This window comes from Camelus bactrianus, chromosome 1 (assembly GCF_048773025.1).
Source record: "Camelus bactrianus isolate YW-2024 breed Bactrian camel chromosome 1, ASM4877302v1, whole genome shotgun sequence".
Lineage (NCBI taxonomy): Eukaryota > Metazoa > Chordata > Mammalia > Artiodactyla > Camelidae > Camelus > Camelus bactrianus.
Window position 1 is genome coordinate 26,412,540 of NC_133539.1, and position 26,021 is coordinate 26,438,560.

Consider the following 26,021-nt stretch of genomic DNA (forward strand, 5'->3'; position numbering starts at 1 on the left):
AAACATATACTAAAGTCAATATGGCAAGAGTTAATTAAAATTAGTAGATTTGAAGTGACTTTATCCATTTCTTGATATATGACTTATATTTTTGTATTTTCTAATGTGAAAACCTTATAATTCTAAAAGGAAAGATTTTTGCATATTTTCTATATACTCTGCTATTCATGATATTAGCATTGAATATTTTTCAGAAGATCTCTCCTATAGAATTGTTTATGTGCCCTGATTTGAAACTTATGCAAGTTTGAAGTTATCTTGAAATACAAACAATAAAAAACTTTAGAAGTCACCTTTTTGTTTTTAATAATTTTTATTTGTAACAAGCAAGGATTCTACAGTTGTACTTCTTATGATGACATGTAGATTTTGGGTTTTTTTTTTTTTTTAATATATATCAGAATAGAGAACTTATTCAACACACATTATCTTTTCAAGTACGTAAGAAGTGTTAAACCCAGGAAGGAAAGCAAAAGAGATGAAAGAAACAAATATACAATTAATAAGGAGGATCTGATCCCTGATTTAGGAAACTCACAGTAGTGGGAGGTAGAGATCAGAAACTACACGCGCACACACACACGTTATTTTGTATGACAAGCCCTAGCTAAGCAATGTGTACAAAATAATAACTTGCATCCAGAAAGGGATAATCATGTTTCTCAGATAAGGGTGGCTGTTGGGTACCAGGCTCTGAGCCAGGACAAAGACAACGAGAGGTAGGCCCTAATGTAAAGTAGTCTCCATGTCAAAGTAGATTGCTAACCAGTTACTGCAACAGAATGTTACTAATGTCGCCATTTGCCAAGTAGATGGAGAGAAATTTCCCTAGCCAAAGGCAAAAAATAGAAATAAAATAAAAGATGAGGAAAAAAAGGAATTGTCCCATTAGTTCTTCTTTAGTATTTCCCACTCCTCCTTCAAAACCCCACCCCTGTTCTAGTTAGGGTTACTTTCCTTTCTTTTATTTTCCATTGTTCCTTAAACTTACTCCTCTATTGTAATACTCATCACATCGTATTTGAATTGCTTGTCTATATCCTTCTGCAGTTGGTAGTTGCTGTATGAGGTCTGTTGAGTTTGAAACATGCATAGAGTAGGAGATAATCAGAGAAAGTGTCTTGAGGCCAATAGTGAAGTCTTGTCTGTCATGTAGGGATTCTAATCTTTGGGTATAGATGATGGATTGGAGGGCAGGGACTTAATGTATGTGATATTGCAAGCAGAATGGACAATACCATGAAAGTGATAAGGGAATAAAATAAGGCAGTGGCAGCTGGATGGAGAGAGAGAGATTTTGGAAATATATCTAGCCTGGAATAACCACAATCTTGAATAGAATGTCTCTTGCTTTTTATTACAATGTTTAATATTGTTTCTAAGAGCTTAAATATCATCAATTTTCTGTCTAAGCCTTTTGTGAGCCATTTTCCCCTCACAATATTCAGTATCAAAAGTTATCAAATCATTGGCCAAATAGAAAAGTATTTGTTAATCTAATACTATAGCAACAATGGTGAATGTTCTTTCTCATCAATATGCCTCCCTCAGCTAGACAAAAGTGTATCAAAATGCTTTTCCACCAACAGTGTGGCAGGTTCCTTTTTCTCACACCTTCACCGGCTCTTATCATTTGTAGACTTTTTGATGATGGCCATTCTTACTGGGGTAAGGTGATACCTCATAGTTTTGATCTGCATTTCTCTAATAATTAGCAATATTGAGTATCTTTCATGTGCCTGTTGGCCATCTGTATGTCATCTTTTGGAGAAATGTCTATTTAGAGCGTCTGCCCATTTTTTGATTGGGCTGTTTGTTTTTATGATATTAAGCTGTCTGAGTTATTTGTATAGTTTGGAAATTAACCCCTTGTCGGCCACATCATTTGCAAATATTTTCTCCCGTTCTGTAGGCTGTCTCATCATTTTGTTTACGTTTTCCTTTTCTGTGCAAAAGCTTTTACGTTTAATTAGGTCCCATTTGTTGTTTTTTTGCTTTTATTTCCATTACTCTAAGAGATGATCCAAGAAGATATTGCTGCAATTTATTTCAAAGAGTGTCCTGCCTATGCTTTCCTCTAGGAGTTTTAGAGTATCCGGTCTCACATTTAGGTCTTCAATCCATTTTGAGTTTACTTTTGTTTATGGTGTTAGAGAATGTTCTAATTTCATTCTTTTACATGTAGCTATCCAGTTTTCCCAGAACCACTGATTGATGAGCTCTTGTAGTTTTCTGGTAGTGTCTTTAGGATTTTCTTTGTATAGTATCATGTCATCTGGAAACTGTGACAGTTTTACCTCTTCCTTTCCAATTTAGATTCCTTTTATTTCTTTTTCTTCTCTGATTGCTGTGGATAGGACTTCCAAAAGTACGTTGAATAAAAGTGTCAAGAGTGGGCGTTCTTGTCTTGTTCCTGATCTTAGAGGGAATGCTTTCAACTTTTCACCATCAAATATGATGTTAGCTGTGGGTTTGTCATATATAGCCTTTGTTATGTTGAGGTATGTTCCCTCTATCCACTTTCTAGAGAGTTTTTATCATAAATGAATTTTGAATTTTATCAGAAACTTTTTCTACATCTATTGAGATGATCATATGGTTTTTATTCTTCAATTTGTTAATGTAGTGTATCACATTGATTGATTTGTGAATATTGAAAAATCCTTGCATCTCTGGGATAAATCCCACTTGATCATAGTTTATGATCCTTTTACTGTACTGTTGAAGTCAATTTGCTAGTATTTTGATGAGGATTCTTGCATCTATGAACATCAGTGTAAATTGGTGCAGCACTATGAAGAACAGTATAGAGGTTCCTTAAAAAAACTAAAACTAGAGTACTTATTTACAAACCAGAAATGGACTCACAGACATAGAAGACAGACTTACGGTTATCAAAGGAGAAAGCTGGGGTAGAGATAAATTGGAAGTTCAGGATTTGTAGATGCTAACTACTATATATAAAATAGATAAACAAAAAAGACTTACTGTATAGCACACGGAACTATATTCAATATTTTATAGTAACCTAAAATGGAAAAGAATCTGGAAAAGATGGAATCACTTTGCTGTACACCTGAAACTAACACAACATTGTAAATCTTTGTATACTTCAATCTAAAAAAGAAAAATAATTAATTAATTAATTTTTAAGAAGTATATCAAAATGTATTTGCTCTTAACTATAAATATAATGTATTCTAATGTAATCATATGATGCTAGGGAAGAATTCAGCAGTAATTCAGTAGAAAACTGATGCTTTGCTTTGTTATTTCAGTTACAGAGATTGGCAAGCTTTTGTGGGTGTTGAACTTCGTTGTATTTTTATTAGCAATTTGGTGTTTGTGTCTGGCCTTTAACAAGTTAGTTCACATGCAACATTGATTTGTTGTCATCCTGCTCATTATTCACCAGGCAAGACAGATAATATGATGCCTCATACTTCGCTGACAGTAAGTCAAATAACAGAAGCTTCTCTAGGAAAGGTTGTCCAAAAGACCTTTGGTTTGGTTTGGCATTAGAAGCATTTTCATAGTCTTTTTTTTTTTAATGTTACTGCAAGAAAAAGTTGAATTTCCATCACTCAAATAAGATATACATCTGTAAATGTGAAGAAAATTCTAAAAATAGAGCTACGCATTTCATCACATTACATCGAGTCCTCTGTTGCTTTCTGACCTTTCAGAAAATGCTTGAAACCTAAGTATCTGTTGTTCCGGAATGAACTAAGACATGAATACCTCAGTGGTGATGAGCATGTCTCCCCATCGTATGACATGCACTGTGTCCCAGATTTGTTTCATCTATTCTCTCACGTTCTCCTAGACGTGCTTTTATTCTCTCTCTCTCTCTCTCTCTATTCCACGTCTTACACAAATGACTGAGTACAACTGATTACAATTTTCTCTGTGTTACCTTAACACATGATGCATATAATATTATTTCCTCCTCTTATGTTCTGTATGTATTTTCATTCCATATGTGTGTTCCCTTTAGATTAGTGGAAGCAAGAATAGTTTACTATTTATAAAATAGGAAAATTTTAGGAGATACTTGACTACTTCCATTTGAAAGATTGAATATATAAATGTTCTTTCTTTATTCAAACATAGAACATCCCTGATAATAAGTCTATGTGAGGAAAGTACATGTACTAGTTTATGGAACAAAATTGTGCTATTTTGTAACATTTATGAAATAAATTTAATTATAACTATTGACAAAGTATAACTGGACACATATTCCATACTGAAAATGGGCAATTTTTTTAAGTTAGGCTTCTTATATATATTTTTGTTAGACTTAACAATATAGCATTTAAAATTAAGCTAAGAGAAGAAACTTAAGCATTCTTATTCATAAAGCAGTTTGTGAGATTTCATTTCAAATCAATAAAAAGGCTTATAACCTACTAGTTTTAAGGTATTATGTCATGTGTGGCCAAGCAGGAACAGTTCAGTGTCATTAATGTAGCTTAAATCCACTTGAGGAAAAGATACTACAAACATGTGAAAGGTTAAATACTGGAATACATTGGACAACAGTTAAAGAAATCAACTCTGGAAATGGCATAGAACTGCGTATAATCAAATTTCCAGTAAATGTGCAAAAATATTATCAGTGCAAGTTCAGAAGAGTAATATATCAGTGCCACTTGGCCTCATCAGGGAAATCTTTGTAAGAGATGTGGGATTAAGCCTGTAGCTTGAAGGATTTGTAAGAATAAGAGGTGAAATTGGAGGAATCCTTTAAACTAATGTGCCAGGTTGGAAAAGTACAAAGAAAGAAGAAAACAAAACAGTTTATTTTGAGCAGGAGATTCTTGTTGAGAAACTGGAATAACCATCCAAAAAGGTAGGTTGAGGTTTTGACATATTTAATGGACAGAATAAAGTGAAGTGAATGCTTTATTCCAAGAATTCTGATGTTTTCATAGACAGAAAGTGTAAGTGATGTGCAAGACTGATTAGAAAATGGGAAAAACTAAAAACAGTAAGTCCAACTGGACAGTGAGTAACTAACCTTTTAACAACAGAGTCTTTTCTTCAAATGAAATCTAACTGTGATCTCCAACATATAAAGCAGATAAAAATGCCTTCATTTGAGAGCAATGTATTTTTTTTTCAGGTCCTATTCGTACTTAGTCAATTAATGGTAATATAAGATTAACCAATGATATTTTCTAATATATAAGAACTGTTATTTGTAACACATTCAATTGTGCCTGTTTAAATTCAAATATAAAAAGACATGTCAGAAGAGATACTCCTACCAGACACTACAAGGCTTCTGAAACAGGGTCTTCAGTTTGCAACTCATTGAGGTAGAAGATAAGTCAGGCACCCTCAACAAGGGATGAAAATTGAACAGCCAAAGATGTTATAACTCTTTGTGTAAAACCTCTCAGTGACTATCCATCACCCATAAGCAAAATTCCAAACTCTTTCTCAAGGCTGATGAAGTCCTTAATGATCTAGTAAGCGCATCCTCACCTCTCCTGTCTCATCTATAACCAACTTTCTTTCTTTCCTAGCTCTTATCAGTTAGGAAACTGAGTTCTTCAAATACTTTGTATTTCCTCTTCCTCTGGGACCCTACGTATGCTATTTAGAATATTCCCTTCTCCAGTAGTCAGCATAGCCTCACCCAACCTCAAAACTAGTTTCAACCTCCCTGCTCTATTCCTACACTTTGTATCACTGATAATTTGCTTAACATCAGTCTGCCCCACTGAATTGCGTGCTCTATAAAAAGATGCAGTTACTTGACACATGATTGTCCAATAAAAGGATGATAAATTGAGGATTTTTAAATAGACTTTATTTTTTAAGATCAGTTTTGGGTCAACAGCAAAATTGAGCACAAAATACATAATTTCCCATTTTCCCCTGTCCCCACACATGCATAGCCTCAGCCACTGTCTACACCTCCCACCAAAGTGGTACATTTGTTAAACTGGTGAAACTACATTGACACATAATTATCACCCTCAAGTTCATGGTTTACATTAGGACTCACTCTTGGTGTTGTAAACTCTGTGTGCAGATACAGAAAGAGCTATTGGTCAAATGTCTAATGACAGGTATCCACCACTGCCGTACCATCCAGAGTGGTTTCACTGCTGTGAAAACCCTTAGTGCTCTATCTGTTCATCCCTCCCCCACTTAATGTCCGGCAACCACTGATCTTTTACTGTCTTCATGGTTTTGCTTTTTCCAAAATGTCGTATAGTTGGAATCATACCGTATGTAGCCTTTTCAGATTGGCTTCTTTCACCTGCTAATGTCCATTTAATTTTCCTCCATGTCTTATCATGGCTTGCTAGCACATTTCTTTTTAGCACTGAATAGTAATTCCATTATCCGATGTGCCACGAGTTATTTATTCATTCGCCTACTGAATGAAGACATTTTTGTTGCTTCCAAGTTTTAGCAATTATGAATAAAACTGCTGTAAACATCCATGTACGGATTTTTTTGATAAATTCATTTTTAAACAGGATAAGAGCAAAGACACTCAAGTAAAAATATTCAAGAATCATCTGGACATTCGCAAGTTAGTGTTTTGTAAGGGACAGCAAGACTGAATATATACATTTGTGATACTCTATTTTGTTTCTTTAATGAAAATCTTCTATATGCTAAATACTGTACTAGGTGCTGGAAACGCAAGGTTGAGAATTACAGCGTTGTTGAGTTAAGGATCTTACAGAACAGTGGGGAAAAAAGACACATGAAACAAATATCTCACTATAGTATGGGGAGTGCACAATATACATACTTTAGGATTGTAATCAGTTCCATATCGTGGGGGCAGAGAAGGCTCACAAAACTGAAGATATCTGAACGGAACTCTGAAGGAGGAGCAGGAGTTCACTGTTAGATGATTTGAGAATAGTCATATACAGACCCAGAGTTTAGAGAAAAATATAGAGTTATCTGGTGTTGGGGAAATAATGGAAAATTAAGCTAGAAAAATAGACTGATGAGATGGAGAAGTGTCTTTTAGTCCCTGCTAATGAGTTTGAACTTTTTCTTACATTAGCAATATCACTGAATAATTTAACCATAGGTGTGACGTGAATGAAGATTGTAGAAATACAGTCCCATTGCCTGTATGGAAGGTAGAATCCAAGCGATTAAGGTGACTCCTAAGAGACTAGGGAAAGCTGATGGGCTGGTTCACATCAGAAGGAGACTGATCTGTGATTGTGGGAGTAGAGAGAAGCACAGAAGAAAGATTTGGGAGATATTTAAGGGGTTGAATTTATAGGACAATTACATCTAATAATATTGCTTATCTTATCCTTAAGTCTCCTTTTAGAAGTCCATTAGGATCTATTTGATTTATGAAAATAATAGCACTACAGAGAAGGTGAAGATAAAAATGCTACTGATTTTGTGTCACAATTCAAGATTTTGGATTAAATTTCTGTATTCCCTAACCACAGTCCCTAAAACATGCTCTTTTTAAAACTTGTTATTTTTTAATATATTTATATATATATATATATATATATATATATATATATATATATATATATATATTTTTATAGGGTTAAAACTTCTGCTTTATAGATTTTTAGATGTTGAGATATAGGGAGACATCAATTTCTAATGAAAAAGTTAAGGAAAGTACGACAGTTGAAAGGCTATTGAATACATTTTGTAGCACAAAATCTGAATGATTGACATGTTGTATGGAAGGAAATGTTGGCATGGATCTAGAGGAAGAGCAAATAAAATTCTCTAACACTTCTGACATGAATATTAGGATATGCTGTTGGTGCGCCAGGATGAACAAGAGAAGAAAGTAGTTAAATCTACAAGCACTAAATTCATTAATTGCCTTTAATTAGCAATTTGGTTTTTCCACTTGGGTAACTTTGTTGGGAAGTTATTGCCTTTTGTAACCATGGGGTAACAATTAGCTAGTAAGATCTTTTAAGAATAAATTGAGATATTGAGATAACAGATGTGCTTATGATTAGAAATTAGGATAACAGCCAGAGGATTTACTCTGATAGCACCAACAACTAGAAATCAGGAGGAAATGAACTGGGGGGAACATTTTGATACTATCAAGGTTGCCATTCATTGCCAGTGTAATCGTGTGTCTGTGTGTGTGTGTGCATGTGTGTAAGGGTTCATGTGCTTTTCTTTTCTCATTTAATTACAGCTATGACAGTGACAGCTGGTGCCCGCCGTTACCCGTACAAACTTACTTACACCAGGGTATGGAAGATGAACTGGAAGAAGATGATGATCGCGTCCCGACACCCCCTGTCCGAGGCGTGGCTTCTTCCCCTGCCGTCTCCTTCGGACAGCAGTCCACCGCAACTCTTACACCATCCCCACGGGAAGAGATGCAGCCAATGCTGCAAGCTCACCTGGATGAGTTGACAAGGGCCTATCAGTTTGATATAGCAAAGCAAACATGGTAAATATTCTCACTAGGTCAGGGGAGCCAAGCTTTCAACACATGGATGGAGGAACTGTTCTTTCACAGTAAATTCACAAGAGAGTCTTGCTAAATCCTACAGCTGGGGTTAGAAATGCTTTTGTTCAACTCCTTAATCATCTAGATAAAGAAATAAACTGAAGAAATGTTATATAATTTGACCAAAGTCACACAACTAATTACAGTAAACTGAAGCAAGAATTCAGATCTGCTGAATTTCAGGCTCAAGTGCTTTTGGCTACACCAGAATCTTTTCTAATTTACAGTTTAGCTTCAGTTAGCTTATCCTTGAACTCACGCCCAACACCATAATGAAAGACTCTTTTTAGATTCTTCAAACTGCCTGGGATTAATTCTGTATGTAGTTGTGAATATGTAAATGTAAGCTTCTGCAAGTCACATATGGTCAGTGTCAGTTATTAAAAGACCTTCTTTGGGCTGAATTAAAAGAGACAGAAAAAAACAACATTAGTAACAGTAAATGCATCCTTCCACCAAAAAAAGTGTACAATAAAGTACAAATCCCAAATTCCTTTTTTTCTAATCAATCCATGAACTTTCATATGGTATAGATAGCAGTCTTCTTATGTATCCTATGAAAACATGGCAGGAATACAAGTGGGACCAACTCTCACAATTTTGTACAGTTATTTTTTTCTTATTTGCTCTCCCTTCTCCCAGTGACATATACATTTGACTCCTGAAAATGAAATCTCAGTGACATAGCTCTGATTATCTCCTGTTGATTTACATCCTGTGCTTGAAGTTAGAGTAAGTTTCTATGAAATAGCATTAGCTTCTTTTTTGATGGTTTTAGCTGCTGAAGTAAGCTGATAAGTCTTATTCTCAGTGTTAGTGAACTATTTATTTTAGCTAAATACACAAAGAGATTCTAAAACCAGAAATATCAACTTACTTCAGAGATTCTTTTCTTAGAACCAGAGGTTCTTGAATATTTTCCTTGATCATCAGATGTTTTTTCAAAGGTCGAAGACAATTTGCTGTTAAACAGTTTTATTTTACATCAGTCTTCTTTATAGAACACCACTATTGAAGCTGAAGCCAGCTACCTTTAAAACCAGAGGATTTCCTTCAAGTTAATTAAGCAAAGCCCTGCAGTTTAGTCATTTAAAGCATAGGTTCCTGCTCAGGGGTTCTCAGCTCTGCCTGCATGTTGGAATCATCTGGATAACCTGGTTACGTAGGCCCCACCCCCGATATTCTGATTGTTTGGACTGGAATTGGATTGGGGGCAGCCAAGGTTGGACCACTGCCTCTGCCACTTATTACGAGCTGTGTGGCAGTGGGCAACTTGTTTAATCCTTCTGTGCTTCAGCCCCCCATTCATAAAATGATGATGATAATAGTCATTGGCTCATATACAAAGTGAGAGGGCAGTTCCCCCAAGACCAGGCTCACTTCTGGCACTATTGTACAAGTTGTTGAGTCCCCAACATCACCGTTATGTTCAAGAATTCACTAGAAGGAGCCATAGAACTCACTGAAAGCTATTATACTCAAAGTTATGGTTTATCATAATGAAATGGTAAAGGTTAAAATCTACCAAGAGAAGAAATGCATGGGAGATAAAGGCTAGGAAATTCCAACTGGACAATTCCAGTTGTCCTCTCCCAGTGGAGTCATGGAAAGAATAATGTCCCATCAACGATGTGTGACAGTATGCACGGAGTATCACCAACCAGGGAAGCTCACATGAGCCTTGAGTTTCAGCGTCTTTATTGGAGCTCCATCACAGAGACATAGGTAACTATCTGCATGGCTGACCGGGGTCTCTGGCCCCTCCAGAAGGGGAGCTGGTGGCGTATGACTTCAAGCCCCCAGCATAAATCATATTGTTAGACCTTTGGGGGGAGCCTCTGGCCTCCAGGTAAACAAAGATTTTATCAAACAGGATGTGCTAGTGCTTAGATATTACCTAACAGGAGTACAGGGAAAAGACCTAACTTCTCTTTGTTCTCTTTATTTCTCATCATTGTTTTTGAAAGAATTAAATGAGTCTGTACTCATGCAGTACTTAGTAAAGTATCTAGCTGTATGGTAGCTGTTATTTTTCAGAGGGCTTGGCTTTCCATCTGAATTCTTCACTGCTGTCTTTCTGCTCTTAGGAGAGTGCCCCACGTAGTGAGTGGTCCACAGACACTTGCTAAATGAGTGAACAGACTAGTTCATCTACACCTGCTCCATGTCCCCACACAGAGCAGACCCTGCCTCTTCCTCTGAGCATGCTTCCATTCAGTCCAACAGACCTCCAGGATGTCACACTGATTCCCCGTGTAGGAGTTCCGAGTTTCAAATGCTCGCACAGAACCTTGCCCTACTGGAATGGAGGTGCCTCTCCATCTGGGCTCACATCTGCATCATAGAAGTGTTTAAAAAGAATAATTGCAGGCTTCACCTCTAGGGATTCTGTTCATATTGACTCACGAAGTACAGCAACACAGTGCCTGTCACTAGAAGATATTTATAAACATTATGGACCCTTTTCTTGTTCATCTAATTCTGCTGAACTCAAGGAATACGTTTTCACCCCTTAATGTGTTTTTGTTCCATCAAGGGGTGTCAGCAATGATGTAGGATTACAGTGTTGGTCTCTTCAGTCCTTCCTGGGACCAAAGTGCAAATTATTAGAGTAAAATGAATCATGTATATAAATATTACCTTGTGTTCTCTTGCTCATGACTTGGCCTACTCCATCCCTGATTCACAAACAGAATTTGAGGCTATGTGTTATACAAGATTTTGCCATCAACACTCAAGATTTTCTGTAATGGTAGTTAGGAAACTTCCTGACTTTTCAATGAATGAGCTGTGATGAATGCCAGATAATAACTTAGAACCTCAAATTCCTAATGTGTTAATTTAAAGATGTGGGCCTGATGGTAGCTTCCAGAACTAATATGTTAGGCTCTGAACACTGAAAGATCTAGAATCTTGTTAACATTGGAGTTGGTCACAAGTTCAAGAATACAGTTGGGAGAAGAGTATTAAGCACATTCTGAAAGAGGAAATATTTTCCCCAAAATGCAAATATTAAAGAAAAATAAATCTTGTATCTTTATTCAAAAACGAATCATAAAAGTATGTAGTACTTGTTTAAATCTCCCTTAGCAGAGGTCTTCTAAGTACTTTGCATCAAGGTGGAAAAAAAAAGACAATGTGTCAAAATATGTGCTATATTCACTCTTTAATGACAATAACAAATAGCAGACTTGCTTTCCTTCAGCATTTGATGGTTTAGAGAAAACTTCTAAGTAGGCACATAATGAGCCCACTGGAATCCAGTGTCCAGCTCCACATTTTGCTAGCCCCGTGATTTGAAACAAGTCTCTTATATTTGATCTTCACTATAGTAAGTTCTGAAAGAAAGATGATTACTCAAGGTCTATGTACTTCACAAGGTTGGGATTATCCATTCATTGCAGCTGATTGATTTGGCACATCTAATGTTCACAACGCAGAGTGCTGAGATGAATCTTTTCTGCCTTTGAGGTGTTTGAGACTTTGCTGGGTCAGTGATGCAAAGTAGTCACGTCTACCCCAAACAGGGCTAAAATTTCCAAACACCTGGCCTGATTCCTGGGGGATCATGCAGGTAGAAAGCCTCGTAGGACAGAGAACATGCTCCTGATTGGAGGGAGAGGATATTGGTATTAGGTTTTCATGGGACATCTTTGCTTCATAAAGGCCAGCAGGTCACAGGGGTTACACAGCTAAGCTGAACTTTGACAAAAAGCTGGGACCAGAATTATATTCTTTTTGGACAAAAAAAAATCATCTTTAAATAGGTATTTGTGATGAATACTTCTAATCTCCTTTGGGTGATTTATTTGTACAAAAATGCTGGGTCTGAATTTTCCCCTCTGTGCATCATCCCACAAGTGCCCATAAAAGATGGAATAGTCTATATTGTCATGGCTGTTTTGGATACACAGCCCGCTGGCTCTGCAGAAATAGAAGAAAGCATGATAAGCTCCAAAATTAGTTAATGGAGAGCAAGAAGACAAAATGAGTTACCACAGCACGCTGGCATGCTGTTTAATTCTAACTATAATTTGGTGGCATGCTAACCAGTTATTTTTCTCTCCTTCCCATTTGAATTCTAGGCACGTCCAAAGCAATAATCAGCCTCCACAGCCCCCGGTTCCACCACTAGGTTACATGTCCGGAGCCTTGATTTCTGATTTGGAAACAGATGTTCCAGATGATGATGCTGATGACGAAGAAGAAGTTTTAGAACTCCCCAGGCCCCTGAGAGCCCTGGAGCAGACGCCCGGGTCCAGCATGGACAATCTAGACAGCTCTGTGACAGGTAACAGAACTGATTCTATAGGAGTAACTGACCCATTTGTAGCATTAAATTGCATCGAAAATCAAATACTTTCTTCAGTAAGATTTAGCCCACTCCATCTATTTCTGTAACATTTTTTAATATGTTAATATTAAACACAAAATTGAAAAAGGATTTGGGAATACTTTTGCTTTGCTGCAGAAATGATAAGAAAATTCATGAATTTTAAAAAGCTTGAAAGACATGAAAGAAAACTCAATTATATCTAGGGCTTTCATGAAAAGTTCACTCTACTGGGGAACCAAGTCTACTACATAAAAAACCTTGACTTGACGAAACGATATATTTTGTATATCAGGAGCAACATACACAGTGAATGCAATCTTAAAACGTTGCTTGATATTTCACTCTGTAAAATCATTCACTGATGAAAATAGGCAAGTCTTCAGAATAAGCCTCTCCACGGTTGCACGAGATACTCTCTTCAGAGTGGAGGAAACGTGTAGCCAGCTAACCATGCATTTATGCAGCTGATCTTGTTGGATCCAATAATTGCTCCTCTCCCAAGAAATACAGTTATTTTTTGCTGTTTGTTCCTTTAACTTCCTCTGGCCCCCTTCACTAAGTGAAAGGCTGCAAAAGGTCTTCTCCTAGGATGATCACAGCATTGCAGCCTATTTCCAAGGATTTAAATTTATCAAATTTTATTGCAAAAACTTAAATCCTAATGTATACACAATGAGTATGGAGAGAAGGAAAAATTCTCTCTTCCTACTCAAGTAGGTGTCTATTCTTTTACACACAAAGTTGCCTCTTACACGACTGTAGAGACATAACTGCGACCAGTGTGTTGCCCGGGTATGTCGCCCGTCTTCTCAGCAAAGCACCCATTTCTATATTTACCTTCGTGATACCCTTCATTCTAGGAAGGATTTTACCACAACCCCATTTAATTCATTTTTACTCCAACAGCTTCTTAATTGGCATGGATTTTGCACTGCGTGTTAGATTTCAAAAACACTGATGGAAACTGCTTTATGACAGGGATGGAGAAACACGGTACCTATATTCTCCCTCTGCGTGACTTCCGAATCACACGGTGTAATGCAGGAGCCTACACTTTCCCGTTTTTCTTCTTACCTGGGGGCTGTCTGCTTGCCGAGCTAATTAAGATTTAAGAACTGCAGATCTACTGCTGTGATTTGAAATCCAACTCCAACTGAAGGTGTCAGAGCAAAAGTTTAAACCCTTGAATGCAGAGAGCTAACTTAATAGGGCACTGTTATGTTAAGCCCCGTTGCCAGAATTTCTCGCATAATCTCCTTCAGGCTAAAATTCTGCATATTTTTACATGTCTTACTAATGATACTGAACTCGTTTCCATTAGCAATACAGTAAAGAATTGCAATGATAAAAGCCAGCCACAGCCTATGTAGTTCTCTTATTAAATATTATAATGTCAAGGATGATAAATATATCTGTAAATCAGGAGAATGTCATTGTGAACTTTCACATGCTCATCTGTTCATAATATGTTTCACCATCTAATGTGACTGTGGTTAGAAACACTCTGAATTTCTCCTTGTAGCTAGTATAATGTTCATTCCAAATGATGCTTTTATTGCCGAGAAAACACTCTGTTTTCCTACTTGAATTCACTGCTTAATTACTGCCATATATAAAAGCCTCAAGGTGCTTAGGTATGTATTCCACAATAAGTTTATCCTGTGACTAACACCTCTCCTTAGGAAAAGAAGCTGCACTCTACACAAAAGTAGCCAAGTAGGAAACTCTTTTCTTTCTTTTTGTCTTTTTGGCTTTTCAGTAACTTTGTGGGGAAGATAAGATCAATGATTTAATTTGCTCTCTGGGGTGTAAATGTAATATAAGTAAATATAAGTTAAAAATAAAAGAAAATACTTTTTTTTTCCAAAAAAGATGTGTGTGTAGCGAGTGTAAGTGTGTACAGAAGTGTGTGTCTGGATGTATAGACAGGGTTTGTGATCATATGTAAGTGGCTTGTGATCATATGTAAATGTGTGAGTGCATGTAGGAGTGTGTACATGAATATAAATTGGGTCCTGGGTGTATTAGAACGTGTGTGCTCACGCGTTCATGTACATGGGGGTGGCCCTGAGATGAATGTACGTACAGACCCAATGTTACAGAAATCAACATGCTAATGAATATTGCTCTAACATGTTTATGTTTTCTTCAGACATTCAAGGCTAGTTTAATGGTGCTAAATGAGGTGGGCAATAAAACAAAGAATATTTCCATTGGCTTTTTATGTTTTTAAGATGGTAAGTGCCCACAGAGAGGATTCTGATTTTATCTTAATTTACTTTGTGTTCTAAAGTCATGGGTGGTGTGAGTACATTAGTCATTACGTTCATCTGAATTCTCTGATATTTCCATTTTCATGAAACTAATGACCTTTTTTTATTAAATAGAACTAACAGTTGTGTCCCATTCCCTGAAACTCTTAACGCCAACCAGGATAAAATCCAGTGATAACAGAGATGGGCTAATAAGCCTCATATAAAATTATTCAGAATTCTACTTCTGAAATATGTTCTATTCCAACAACTGCCACATTAAGGACTATCAGCCGTTAACAAAGTACAGAGCCCATTTTGTAAAGAAATAGATGTATTATTTTCAAATATTTTCATAACAACTAAGTAATTTATGAGGACTTTAAAATTTTTGAAATAATGGTTCATGAATGGAAAAGGCCAAGAAGAGAGGAAAGTATCAGGAATTCTGTAGCCCATAATCTCAGTGTCTGAGGCTGGTTGGGTTGGTATAACAAAATACCATAGACTAGGTGGCTTATACAATAAATATTTATTTCTCATAGCTCTGGAAGCTGAGAAGTCCAAGGTCAAGGTGCGGGCAAGTTGGGTGCCAGTTGAGAGCCCTCTTCCTGATTCTTCTAAACAGTGGCTTGTTTTCTTTCTGTGTGGCTTAGTGAGCTAATAATGTTTCTTACATTTTTAAACAGTTGTAAGAAAACAAGGAACAAAAAGAAAAAGTATATGACAGAGACAGCAGAGTGGAAAATGCTTAGTATCTGGCACTTCATAGAAAAAGTTTGCTGATCCCTGTTGTATGTTAACTTATTTAATTGTCACAGCCCTATTTTTATTCTCATTTTATAGATAAGGAAATTGAGTCACAGAGGGGCTTAAAGCCTTTTTTAAGGTCACCCACCTGATAAATGGCATAAGAATGTTCAAAATCAGTCAGTCTTACTCTGAAGATAAATTATCATGATCCTTGCTCTGGAAATGCTCAACTTTCTTCTCATTTCTGGATTTAGCATATTCAGGAGGAAAATGATTTCCTAGTCTGTCTCTCTCCTCTCCCTTTCTGTGTGCATGTATACATGTATGAATAAATATGTATTTATACAAATACAACATATTATATTATCTCTAGAAACATCAGTTTTCACCCCCATACACTTAATCAAGACTAAAAACAGTAATTTTTAGATGTCACATTTATTAATTGTTTTTCTCACATTTAGTTCTATATTCAGTTATAGTGACTCACACTAACAAAATTCAACTCTATTAGCACTTTTTGAAGGGAATCGCATTTTTATAATTTTTATTTAATTTATACTTACAATTTAAACCTATTTGGTTGTAATAAAGTACAGAAGTGTTTTGATTACATCACATCACATTCTTTTTTTGTCTGGAAAGCAAACACAGAATTGTTTCAGTCTTCCAGAATGTGCTTGTAGTTATTTCTTCCTAAATGCCAAACCCACCATTTTTGGGTAATGGAATGGGGGATGCCTTTGATAATTCCTTCTCTGACTTCCATGGTGGGAGTCAAGGGTGTGTGTTTCCTGGATTTAATGACTCCACCACCACAGGGAAAAAGAAACAGAAAGCAATAGGAGAGAGGGCAGGAGGAAAATATCCTGAGCATGGAGCCAGGATTCTAACTGCCTCAGTGATCACAAAAAATGAGGCTGAGAGTGAGTGCTGGGAAGTGAAATGAGTAAAAGTTTCCTTGATTTTTGGGCCCCACGTAAATACTATGGTTGAAAGGGAATCGGGGCTCTATATTTTCTGTATTTTATGTCTTTGGAGGTTTTTGCTGAAAGTCCCAAAGCAGATCATTTTGAAAATAATAGAACCTGGCAGCGTAACCACCTTACTAGACCACACAGCTTTTAGAGAATTGGCCACTTAAAAACATGACCTGACGCCTTGCTTTTGTTACAAAAACTTAAGAGAAATATTTTCATAATAGGGAAATTTCAGAGATAATGCTAAAAGTCATTAAATAATTTTCTTAGCGCTTTGGTGTATTTAAAAAGACATTAAATACAAACTTCAAATTTAACAGATAAAAGGGGAATATCATATATTCAATTTTTACTTGAGTAGAACAAGTTAGCAGATGTCAGAGGTCCCAAGGAAGAGATTTTTTTAATTTCTTACTTTACTTTCCATGTACATTACACAGTCCTTTCTCTCTGAGGAATGTAGGTGAATTGATGCATATTCAATATATCTGAGGGAAAGAAGGACTTCTAAAAATTAGGCATGTTTTTCTACATCTAGGCAGAGGTCAATATTTGGATTGATTTGTCCAAAGACACTTAGAGCTAAAGATTTTATTTAACAGATAGTTAGACAGATTGCACTTAATAGGAAGAGTTCCTGGATTAAATATTGGCTGAAAAAATGGGGGACAGCCAGTTTTTGTATCTCATAAAAATGGTAATGCAACAATTAGCAAGGTCATATTACAAAGCATACACTTTACTCTAGCTTAATGGATCTAAGGATAAGCGTCTATCAGCAAGGAAGGAGTTAGCATAAAACGACATGTAAATGAATTGATGACTGATCATAAATTAATTTTAGTGCTGAAGATGTAATGGAGACACAGCAAGATGCCACTTTATCATGGTATTTTACTGCTCAGTAACATTTGAGCAACAACTTAATGTCCTATCTGCAGTTCTTCTTTAACAGCTTGAATAAATTTGAGACTTTTTTGGCCTTTCAGCAATTTTTAAACCTGAGAACTTTGGAAAGATGGAAAATGTAAACACAAATAAATCTGGCTATGTGACACAAATTCATTTTTCATTAAATGTTTAAATATGTGTTAATTATGTTTGGCTATAACATGTCAAATTGGTATGGATTGCTTGTAATTTGTGAAGAATCTCTGCCTGAGCTGTTTTACCTAAGTGTTCATTTCAATTTTCATGTTTATATTTACATTTGTTAAAGAAAACTGGTTATCACAAAAATAGCCTACTTTCTAACTGATGAATCAATGTCTTTCTTTTCTTAGCATCATTGTCTTCCTGTTTTGTAATAGTTTACAGAAATCTTCAGATCATTCTTGGTATTTAAATCTAAAGAAAGAATGGTAGCCACAGAGAGGGATCAGTAATTGTTAAATAAATTTTCACAATTTTATAACATGGAGGAAATTTAAAATATGTTAAATACTTTTTTATTCATGCATAGTGCCAATTCTCTTTAGAAATATCTCCTGCAAATGTACCCATTCTTTATATCATATATATGCTATATCTCAGATAGAGTCGATGGGCAGTCAAAGATAAAGACAGATATCTTGACAAAGAGGGAAAGAAAACATTTTTCCTTCTGTTTATTGTTTTTTGTGTGTGTGCCCTCCATTTTGAAGGCAAACTCAACTATGTTACGCTGAGGGCTCTTGCCCCTCTTTAGTTGAAGCTGATGAGGTTTCCTGTTGCCCATCATGAGCAAATTTCTATGGCACACATCTCTTCAACTCTGAAATCATGTATTTAGTGATTTTTTTTTTTTTTGCGCTTTGCGCTTACTGAGAGTAGTGAAAAGAAAGTATCTTTCTATACTGACCAACACCAACTGGAAGCCATGTCATCCATGTCCCTCTCTTCCCAGGGAAGAGAATAAAGCATGAGAGAAAACTTCATGAATAACTGAGATTTCTGAGACCATGGTAAGGAGCATTAGTGATTGAGATAAAAACAGAGCAAAGACACAGAGACAGGGAAATAGTTGATTTGTTTAAGGATTGGCAAACATGCATGTGGAAATCTTCACAGGAAGGACTAATTACATCACTGCTTTCCCTCTTGTCTGAGTAATCAACAAGAGTTGACTGACCTTATATTCCTCATTTAATACATTTTCTAGAAGTTCTTATGAGTACATTTTTTTCTGTAACTAAAATAAGGCCATTGCTAGGAAATTACACATGGAATAGAATCACATACAGAATTTATACTGAATAATGAATATAGTGAAGACATCTAATTCATTATGCCCAATGTTTACTGAATTTTTACTGTGTGATGTCCCTGTATGTGAGATACAAAAATGAATAATAATATAGTTTCTAATCTCCAGAGTTCCACTCTCTAGAAGAGGAAACATGTATAAGCCACAAACTGTCGTTTGTAGAGACCTGATATGCTACTGTATGCATACTGTTTAAAAAACACAGGAGGTAGGGAGATTGATTCTCCTAAGGCAGGGTTGAAGATGAGGCAGAATCGGAGTGATAAAACAGATGATATTGATTTGGACTATGAAGTTAGGTGGTGGTTAATAGAGTTAGTAACAATCCAGAAGTGAGTCAAAGGAATGAGAACTAACGCCATAGAGGTGAGGCAATGGAACTGTGCAGGCTGTCAGAGGGAATGGGACTGCAAAGGTAGGCTGGGCTGGATATGCAATGATCTCAGATACCTCATTTGGTGTTTAGATGTGGAATCAGCAAACTAGGTAAGGCTTGAATGGAATAACAGAACAAGAGATAAGTGGTTCAAAAAAGTAATTCGGATGGCAATGAGGAAGATGGAAGGGACTAGAAGGAAATGAATTAGGAAGGGCTTAGGAATGTAACTGGAGATGCAGAAAAGGAGATGGTTGTTTGGAGAATGAGTTTCAGAGAGTCAGCACAGATTTTTTGCAGATGTTCAGCAGACATTTAGAAACACAGAAAACAGGACATAAGAGGGACCGGGACTGAACTTTCCCATGTTTTAAAAGTATCCTCAGCTCTAGGGTTTCGCATTCTTCTGTGATCACTGACTGAATCACTTTGATTTTTTCTTATCTACTGTAGCATTATATTGCAATGCCGATTGCATCATTTCTCCTTTCATTTTGGGCTGTTGGTCCTTGACTTGTGATGATTAACTCAGAAATGGTTCTCTCAGAGGAGGCTCAGTTGCTGGTGTTATCTTGGCTTCCTTGCAGTGGCCTGTGTCAAGGGAATTTGTTTGGAAAGTAAAAAGTGTATCTCTGTGCTTTTGGCACATGGAATCAAAACTCTATCTTTCTCTGCTACACTTAACACCCTTTTAACTTCTCTGATCCTTCCAACCCCTCCGGGTTCTGTTTTCTCTTGTCTCAAAAGTGCATGAACCCGTGTTATTGTATCCTGGCCCTTCACTAAAAGTACAAATTCTCTATGATGACAACACTTCTAACTGTACTGTAGTCTCTGAAATACTGGAGAAAAGGGGAAAGAAACCTATGGCACTTGACTTTAATCTCTTTTATGTGACTATATGTTGGTTTATTTCAAGATATTAAATTAGCTTCTTATAAATACTTTGCGCCTCTCTTTTTAAAAAGTTAGGATAAGCAACATTTGGTATTTGATTATGTCATACATTAATGGTACATCAACCTAAATAAATATTGTAATATTAACTGTATTAGATAATAGATTAAGGTCTCAGCCTTTTTTGGTCTAAGGAAGAAGTGTAAAATTGTAAATGACTTGCTAAAAATTAAGAATAAGCATTATTTCTCAGTATCTTTATATTTTGCAGCTCTTTACATAAAACTGATTCTTTTCCTCTATGGCCTTCTTGCATTTTGCAGAAAGATCCATATTAATATCAGTGTTATTCTTTATAATGGTTAATATTCTAAAATAAAGATTAATATTAAAAAGGTAACTGGAGTTCTTAAAGTAATTAGAAAGTGAAGAATTCCTACTGAGCTTTGAAAAAACTAGAACTTTCCAAAGAAAAATTTTTTGTTATATTCTAAGTATTTGCTCTAATATTATTTATACATTTTTGATAATTCATATTTGTTATTTCCCAAGTAACTAACTTTTATGTAAAATCTTGAAATATTTCTAGCCCTTCTATAGTATGAAAGTGTAGATTTCCTGCAAATTATCACTAGAGTTGGCATTAAATTCAAAATATAGTCACCCTATTGGTTCAACTGAGTCCTTGATAAACTGACTTTAAATACACCACCATTTCTTTCAGTAAAAATGTTTTTCTCTGAACTGCAGGCTTTAAAATCTACATAGCAATTCTCTTTTGGAAAATAATGGTGTCATAATTTAAACAATGTAAGAATGGAACCATACAGAACATGTTTTGTTCACGTGTTGCAAACAGATTCGGGTTTTAAATGAGCTTCATTCTTCTGCACTAGAAATGTCCCAAACATGGATGATGCTTGCATATGGCTAAAGAAGTCATGATGAAGGCAGACTTACCTCAAGGAAGAGTGCGGAGTGGAGGCAGCCGACTTGTTCATTAGTATAGTGTGTACAAGCAGATGAGCTATCCACTATATACAACTCACTAGACAACTACATTTGTTTTTAGGTTCAATGGTAAATGGATGGGGCTCTGCATCTGACGAGGATCGTAACTTTTCTAGTCATAGATCTAGTGTAGGTAGCTCCTCAGATGGCTCCATCTTTGCCAGCGGCAGTTTTGCACAAGCACTGGTGGCAGCAGCAGATAAAGCTGGTTTTAGGCTGGAGGGAACCAGCCTTACAAGAACAGGTTGGTAGACTTTGAGTCGACACTCTTTGCATGAGAGAATCTTGGCCTTTGGACACTGAGCTATTTATCTCCTGTTCTTTTTCCTCAGCGAGTCTGACTGCAGGGCTTTCTTTAATATGCATGAACATAGTTTGGATGCTCAGTTACCAGAACTCTCTTCTGATGCTCCCTTTGCAGAGCCAGAAACAGGCTCCTACTCACCACCCTCTAGTCTTTATTCCTCTTTCCCTTCACGGCTCTGCTGATTAATTGGAATATGCTTCCTTCTTACGTTACAGCTAAGCTGCAACTAAGATGGCCATTAAATTTTCAATAACTCATGCTTTGCAAAATTCTCACACAATCAATAAGTTACCCAGTGATTAAAATTATTCAGCTTTTATCTCCATTACTTTCCTTTGCCCCATTTCTTTCTGCAAATGCATTTTCTGGGAAGGCTTTCTCAGCATGGAGTGAATGGGTCTGAGGCTGTCAGTCTAACTGTTCAAATGGCTGATGGTCTTATTAGTTGTTTGGCTGTTAAGATTTTAATCCAATAATTTATTGTCTGTTTTAAAGGATGCTAATTAAAAATACACCCACTGCATTTGCAAGTTGAGTAACATGATGACTACTCATGCATTGCTCTGTAGCACAATCTAATTTTGGTTTATGAGAATAATAAATAATAATATAAAAGACCAATTATGCAATTTTCCAGTTTCTGATCGTTATCTCAAAAGTAAATTTGGGATTCACTCTATTAATAGATCAATAATTTTGTGATTATTTGTTTGACTGAAACTAAATAACTGGCATGATACATGCTGTAACACAACTAGGTATACTTCTTAAATGCACATATCAGAAAGTTCTGATGGATATCGGAATTAAACTGACTACCTTATGAAACAAACTAGTGAAATGCTCAATGCATTTTTGAAATCTTAATAGTATTCAAATAGTAAAGTAAAGAAAAATCATTGTGACCCCTCACTAAACTCTCAGGTTATAAAAGTGAGTCATGGAAATTTTCTTTGAATTATACCATCATTATACCATTATACTACTTCTTTTGAGTATGCATTAGGTATCTTCAAATAAAATAAAATGACTTTCCAAGCATTGCAGAGGTTTATTTTTCATATAGCATCTGAACTAAAATATGTTGTAATGTAACGGTTATTTGAATTTTCTTGCTTTATAAGGCATAAGTCAGAAACTTTATGTTGCCTGAGTGCCTTTTTGTGGTCTAGCTATAAGCAGAGCAGCGAGAAAGTGCAAGGAAACTAATAAATTAGAAAGCAGAGTACAGTTCTTGCATGTATGCTAATAGCTAATAAAGCATTAAGCTGTATTATGTCACATTGACTTAAAATGTAACTGCATACAATAATTTGTGGTGAAATGAAAACATACACAAGAGGATAAATACATGCACATAAACCAACCCTCTCACACCATAATAAACCTGTTATTAACATCATAAGATGTTGAAAATGTATTAGCTAACCTTTTCCTAGAATAAATTTACCTGCATATGTACACTTAACTACAAGAAAGGGACATGGCATATTTCCTTTTTCAATGAGAGATTGGAGTTTGCTCAGATACAATACTATTCATCCGAAAACACCTATTGCACTTGGGATAGACAAGGTGATTTTAACCTGCTACCTATCCTATACTGTACACTAATGTTTCTGCGTTTTCTGGTGAAGTCAATTTAAAATACGTGTCTGAGCAGACCTTTCATGTAAAATTTCAAATGAAATTCCTAGAGGACATTTTTCTGTGCTCAAAGAGAGTTTGTAAGATTCCAAGGGTGAAACGTGTTTAAACAAATAAGACAGTATATAATTCACTTCAGAAATAGCTTCTTTAATTTTAAGAAGTAAAAGCTGCATGAATTTGCATATATCTATGAAAGTAGCACTAAGACTGTCAAAATTAAATAAAAATATTATCAAGGAATACTGAGCTTTTGGTTGGTGGACTTGTTTTACATTCATTTGTTTGAATTTTTTCAGTGGAGGGTGTGTTGGTTATAAAAATTGGACAAAATAAATGCAGCAGGGCATATTTTTTCTATGGAGATGCACTGGTATTTGGTATCTTCAAATGGCATCTCTAGGCAGGTTTAGAGGTTAGTCTTAGCAAGAGCAGAAATACAAGACAGAATCAATGTCTTATAATAACAGTCTCTGTACCCCATTCCCTTTGTTTCCCTTTTAGGCAAAGCCTTTACCTCCTCTCAGAGGCCTCGGCCAACCAGCCCATTTTCCACTGACAGTAACACCAGTGCAGCCCTGAGTCAGAGTCAGAGGCCTCGGCCCACTAAAAAACACAAGGGAGGCCGAGTGGACCCACAACCAGCATTGCCTCATCGAAGGGAAGGACTGCCAGATGGTAGGTTGGTTTCCTTCTCTCTTGTCTCCTCACGGGAGAGACGAGCTCTGTGCGATCACTGATGTAGATGGAGGAGCTCTGGTAGAGTAGGTATTGCCTCGTCACGTAACCGGACTGCACACCTGGCAATGTGGTCTTATTTAAGTAAAACGCCCTCCCCCTTTTTTTTAAACAGTCTGGAGTTACTTCTACATTACCCAGCCCCAAAAAATAAATATATGCCATACCGTTTTGCAATGTTGATTTTTCCGCCATTCTGGCATTTTCCATGAGTGCTTTTTAATGAGCATTCCCTTTTAAGATTAAGGAAGAAGACATAAGTAGCCTGTGCACTTGCCATGTTGTTGGATCACTTTTGAAATTAAATGAAAATATCTTAGATGGCATTTCACACGTGGAAAAGACTGTGAAGTGATTTCCAATTTAGTAATTATTTAGTGTCGTGAATTCCAGGGCTAAAAATATGCTACAGATCATTTGGTTGATGGGTCAGTAAACTTTTTCTGAAAAATCCAGATAGTAAATATTTTTGGCTTCAGTGAACCATGCAGTCTCTGTCAAGACTAAGCAACGCTACCATTTTTTTTCCTATAGTGCAGCAATAGAAAAAAGTAAATGAACGGGTGTGACTTATTTCCAGTAAAACTTTATGGAAAAAAATGCAGTGGCCTAATTTGGCCCATGGGCCACAGCCTGCTGATTTGTGTCCATCCTTTTATTTAAGTGTAGCCTCCAATCTTTGACTGTTTGCTTAATCACTGCTAGTTTCAGGAAACACAATATTATCGGAAGATGTCCTTGTTCAATAATGAGTAGTGCATCAGCTCTGTGTTAAACTTAATCCTCACGTGTAAATACGCAAATAAAAGTATTTATCCTGAAGTTCTATCTTAAGAAATAGGTATGATAATGGATTTAAAGAGCCCACTTTCATGTGGGACCCAAACGTAAACTTCTTCCCCCTTCTCTGCACCACCTCCTACAAGCCAAAAGCTTTTTTCCTGAGATAGTACTACTAAACACCAAAGGGTTGAATCTAGCCAAACTGTACACTGAGACTATCTGAGGGGCTCTTAAAATACACCCTGGAGGTTCTGATTTAATTGTTCTTGGGTGAAAACCAGTCATGGGTATTTTTAAAGCTCCACGGGTGAGTTGAACGTGCAGTCAACTTTGAGAAGCTACGACCTCTCCTCAGCACTCATCTCAGTCCCTGAGACTTACCATTGTAGGATGGAATGAGGCTTAGTGGGAAAAGAAGTGTATGTTCTTTACTGGTTTGGGAGTAGGTCTTTATCTGGAAGACTGGTCATTTTATAATACTAAGAAGACTGTTAAAGTCAAAAATAACTTGGTCCAAGAGCCTTCAGGTTCACTTTATCTTTTCTGCTTACTTTGTTTTCATTGAGAAGGGTTTCTATGGAGTAGGAGGGTAAGGGTACAATCAAGATTTTGATTCTCTTTAAGTGGATGTCCTGTGGTGAGCAAAAATGCTTACCACTGCCTTTCTGCCTCAGATGATCTGAACATTAGTTGGGCACTTAAGGCTGTCTATAGTGTTGATCTCGTTCCCTGTAAATAAAAAAGACTACTCTCGCTGATATGCTAGTTACAAATCTCAGCATTAGTACTTTTGTGTAATTTTCCTACTATGACTGTCAAGGAAAGAGGGGGGAAAAATCCAGGTACCATATGTTTTTTTGTGGCTTTTCTGAAATGTTTGAAGATGATATCCAGAATACGTGAAAGCTATAAAATATAAATCAACAAGATAGAGAGTCCTTTTCTTTCTTCCTAAAACTTCCCTTGAAAAATTTTTCAGAATGTCTGGTTAAAGCAGGCTACCTCCTAGTTGAAAGCATGACCAATATTATTACTTATCTTTCTAAAATGCAAACAGGTTCCTAGCATTTCAGATTTACCAGCATTCCAAAAAAGGTTAGGGATTATATGTTATTAAAGGATTATGCGTTATTATATGTTATTATGTAGATACATTTTGGAAGTAGTGATCTTGCAGAGGAAATTTTGGCTCACAA

General features: G+C 36.3%; 1 protein-coding gene across 6 annotated transcripts in view; it reads left to right on the forward strand.

The window, feature by feature from the left end:
* ROBO2 (roundabout guidance receptor 2) overlaps nt 1-26,021 on the forward strand; it is a 1,146,968-nt gene that overhangs the window by 1,111,239 nt on the left and 9,708 nt on the right. For 4 of the 6 annotated variants that reach the window (XM_045520891.2, XM_045520872.2, XM_045520864.2 and 1 more), the window contains exons 23-26: nt 8,180-8,440; nt 12,586-12,791; nt 21,412-21,594; nt 23,809-23,982. In XM_045520891.2, the coding sequence (XP_045376847.1) occupies nt 8,180-8,440; nt 12,586-12,791; nt 21,412-21,594; nt 23,809-23,982 (824 nt within the window). The remainder of the gene's footprint in view (nt 1-8,179; nt 8,441-12,585; nt 12,792-21,411; nt 21,595-23,808; nt 23,983-26,021) is intronic. The other 2 variants (XM_045520906.2, XM_045520882.2) reach the window with 1 other exon arrangement.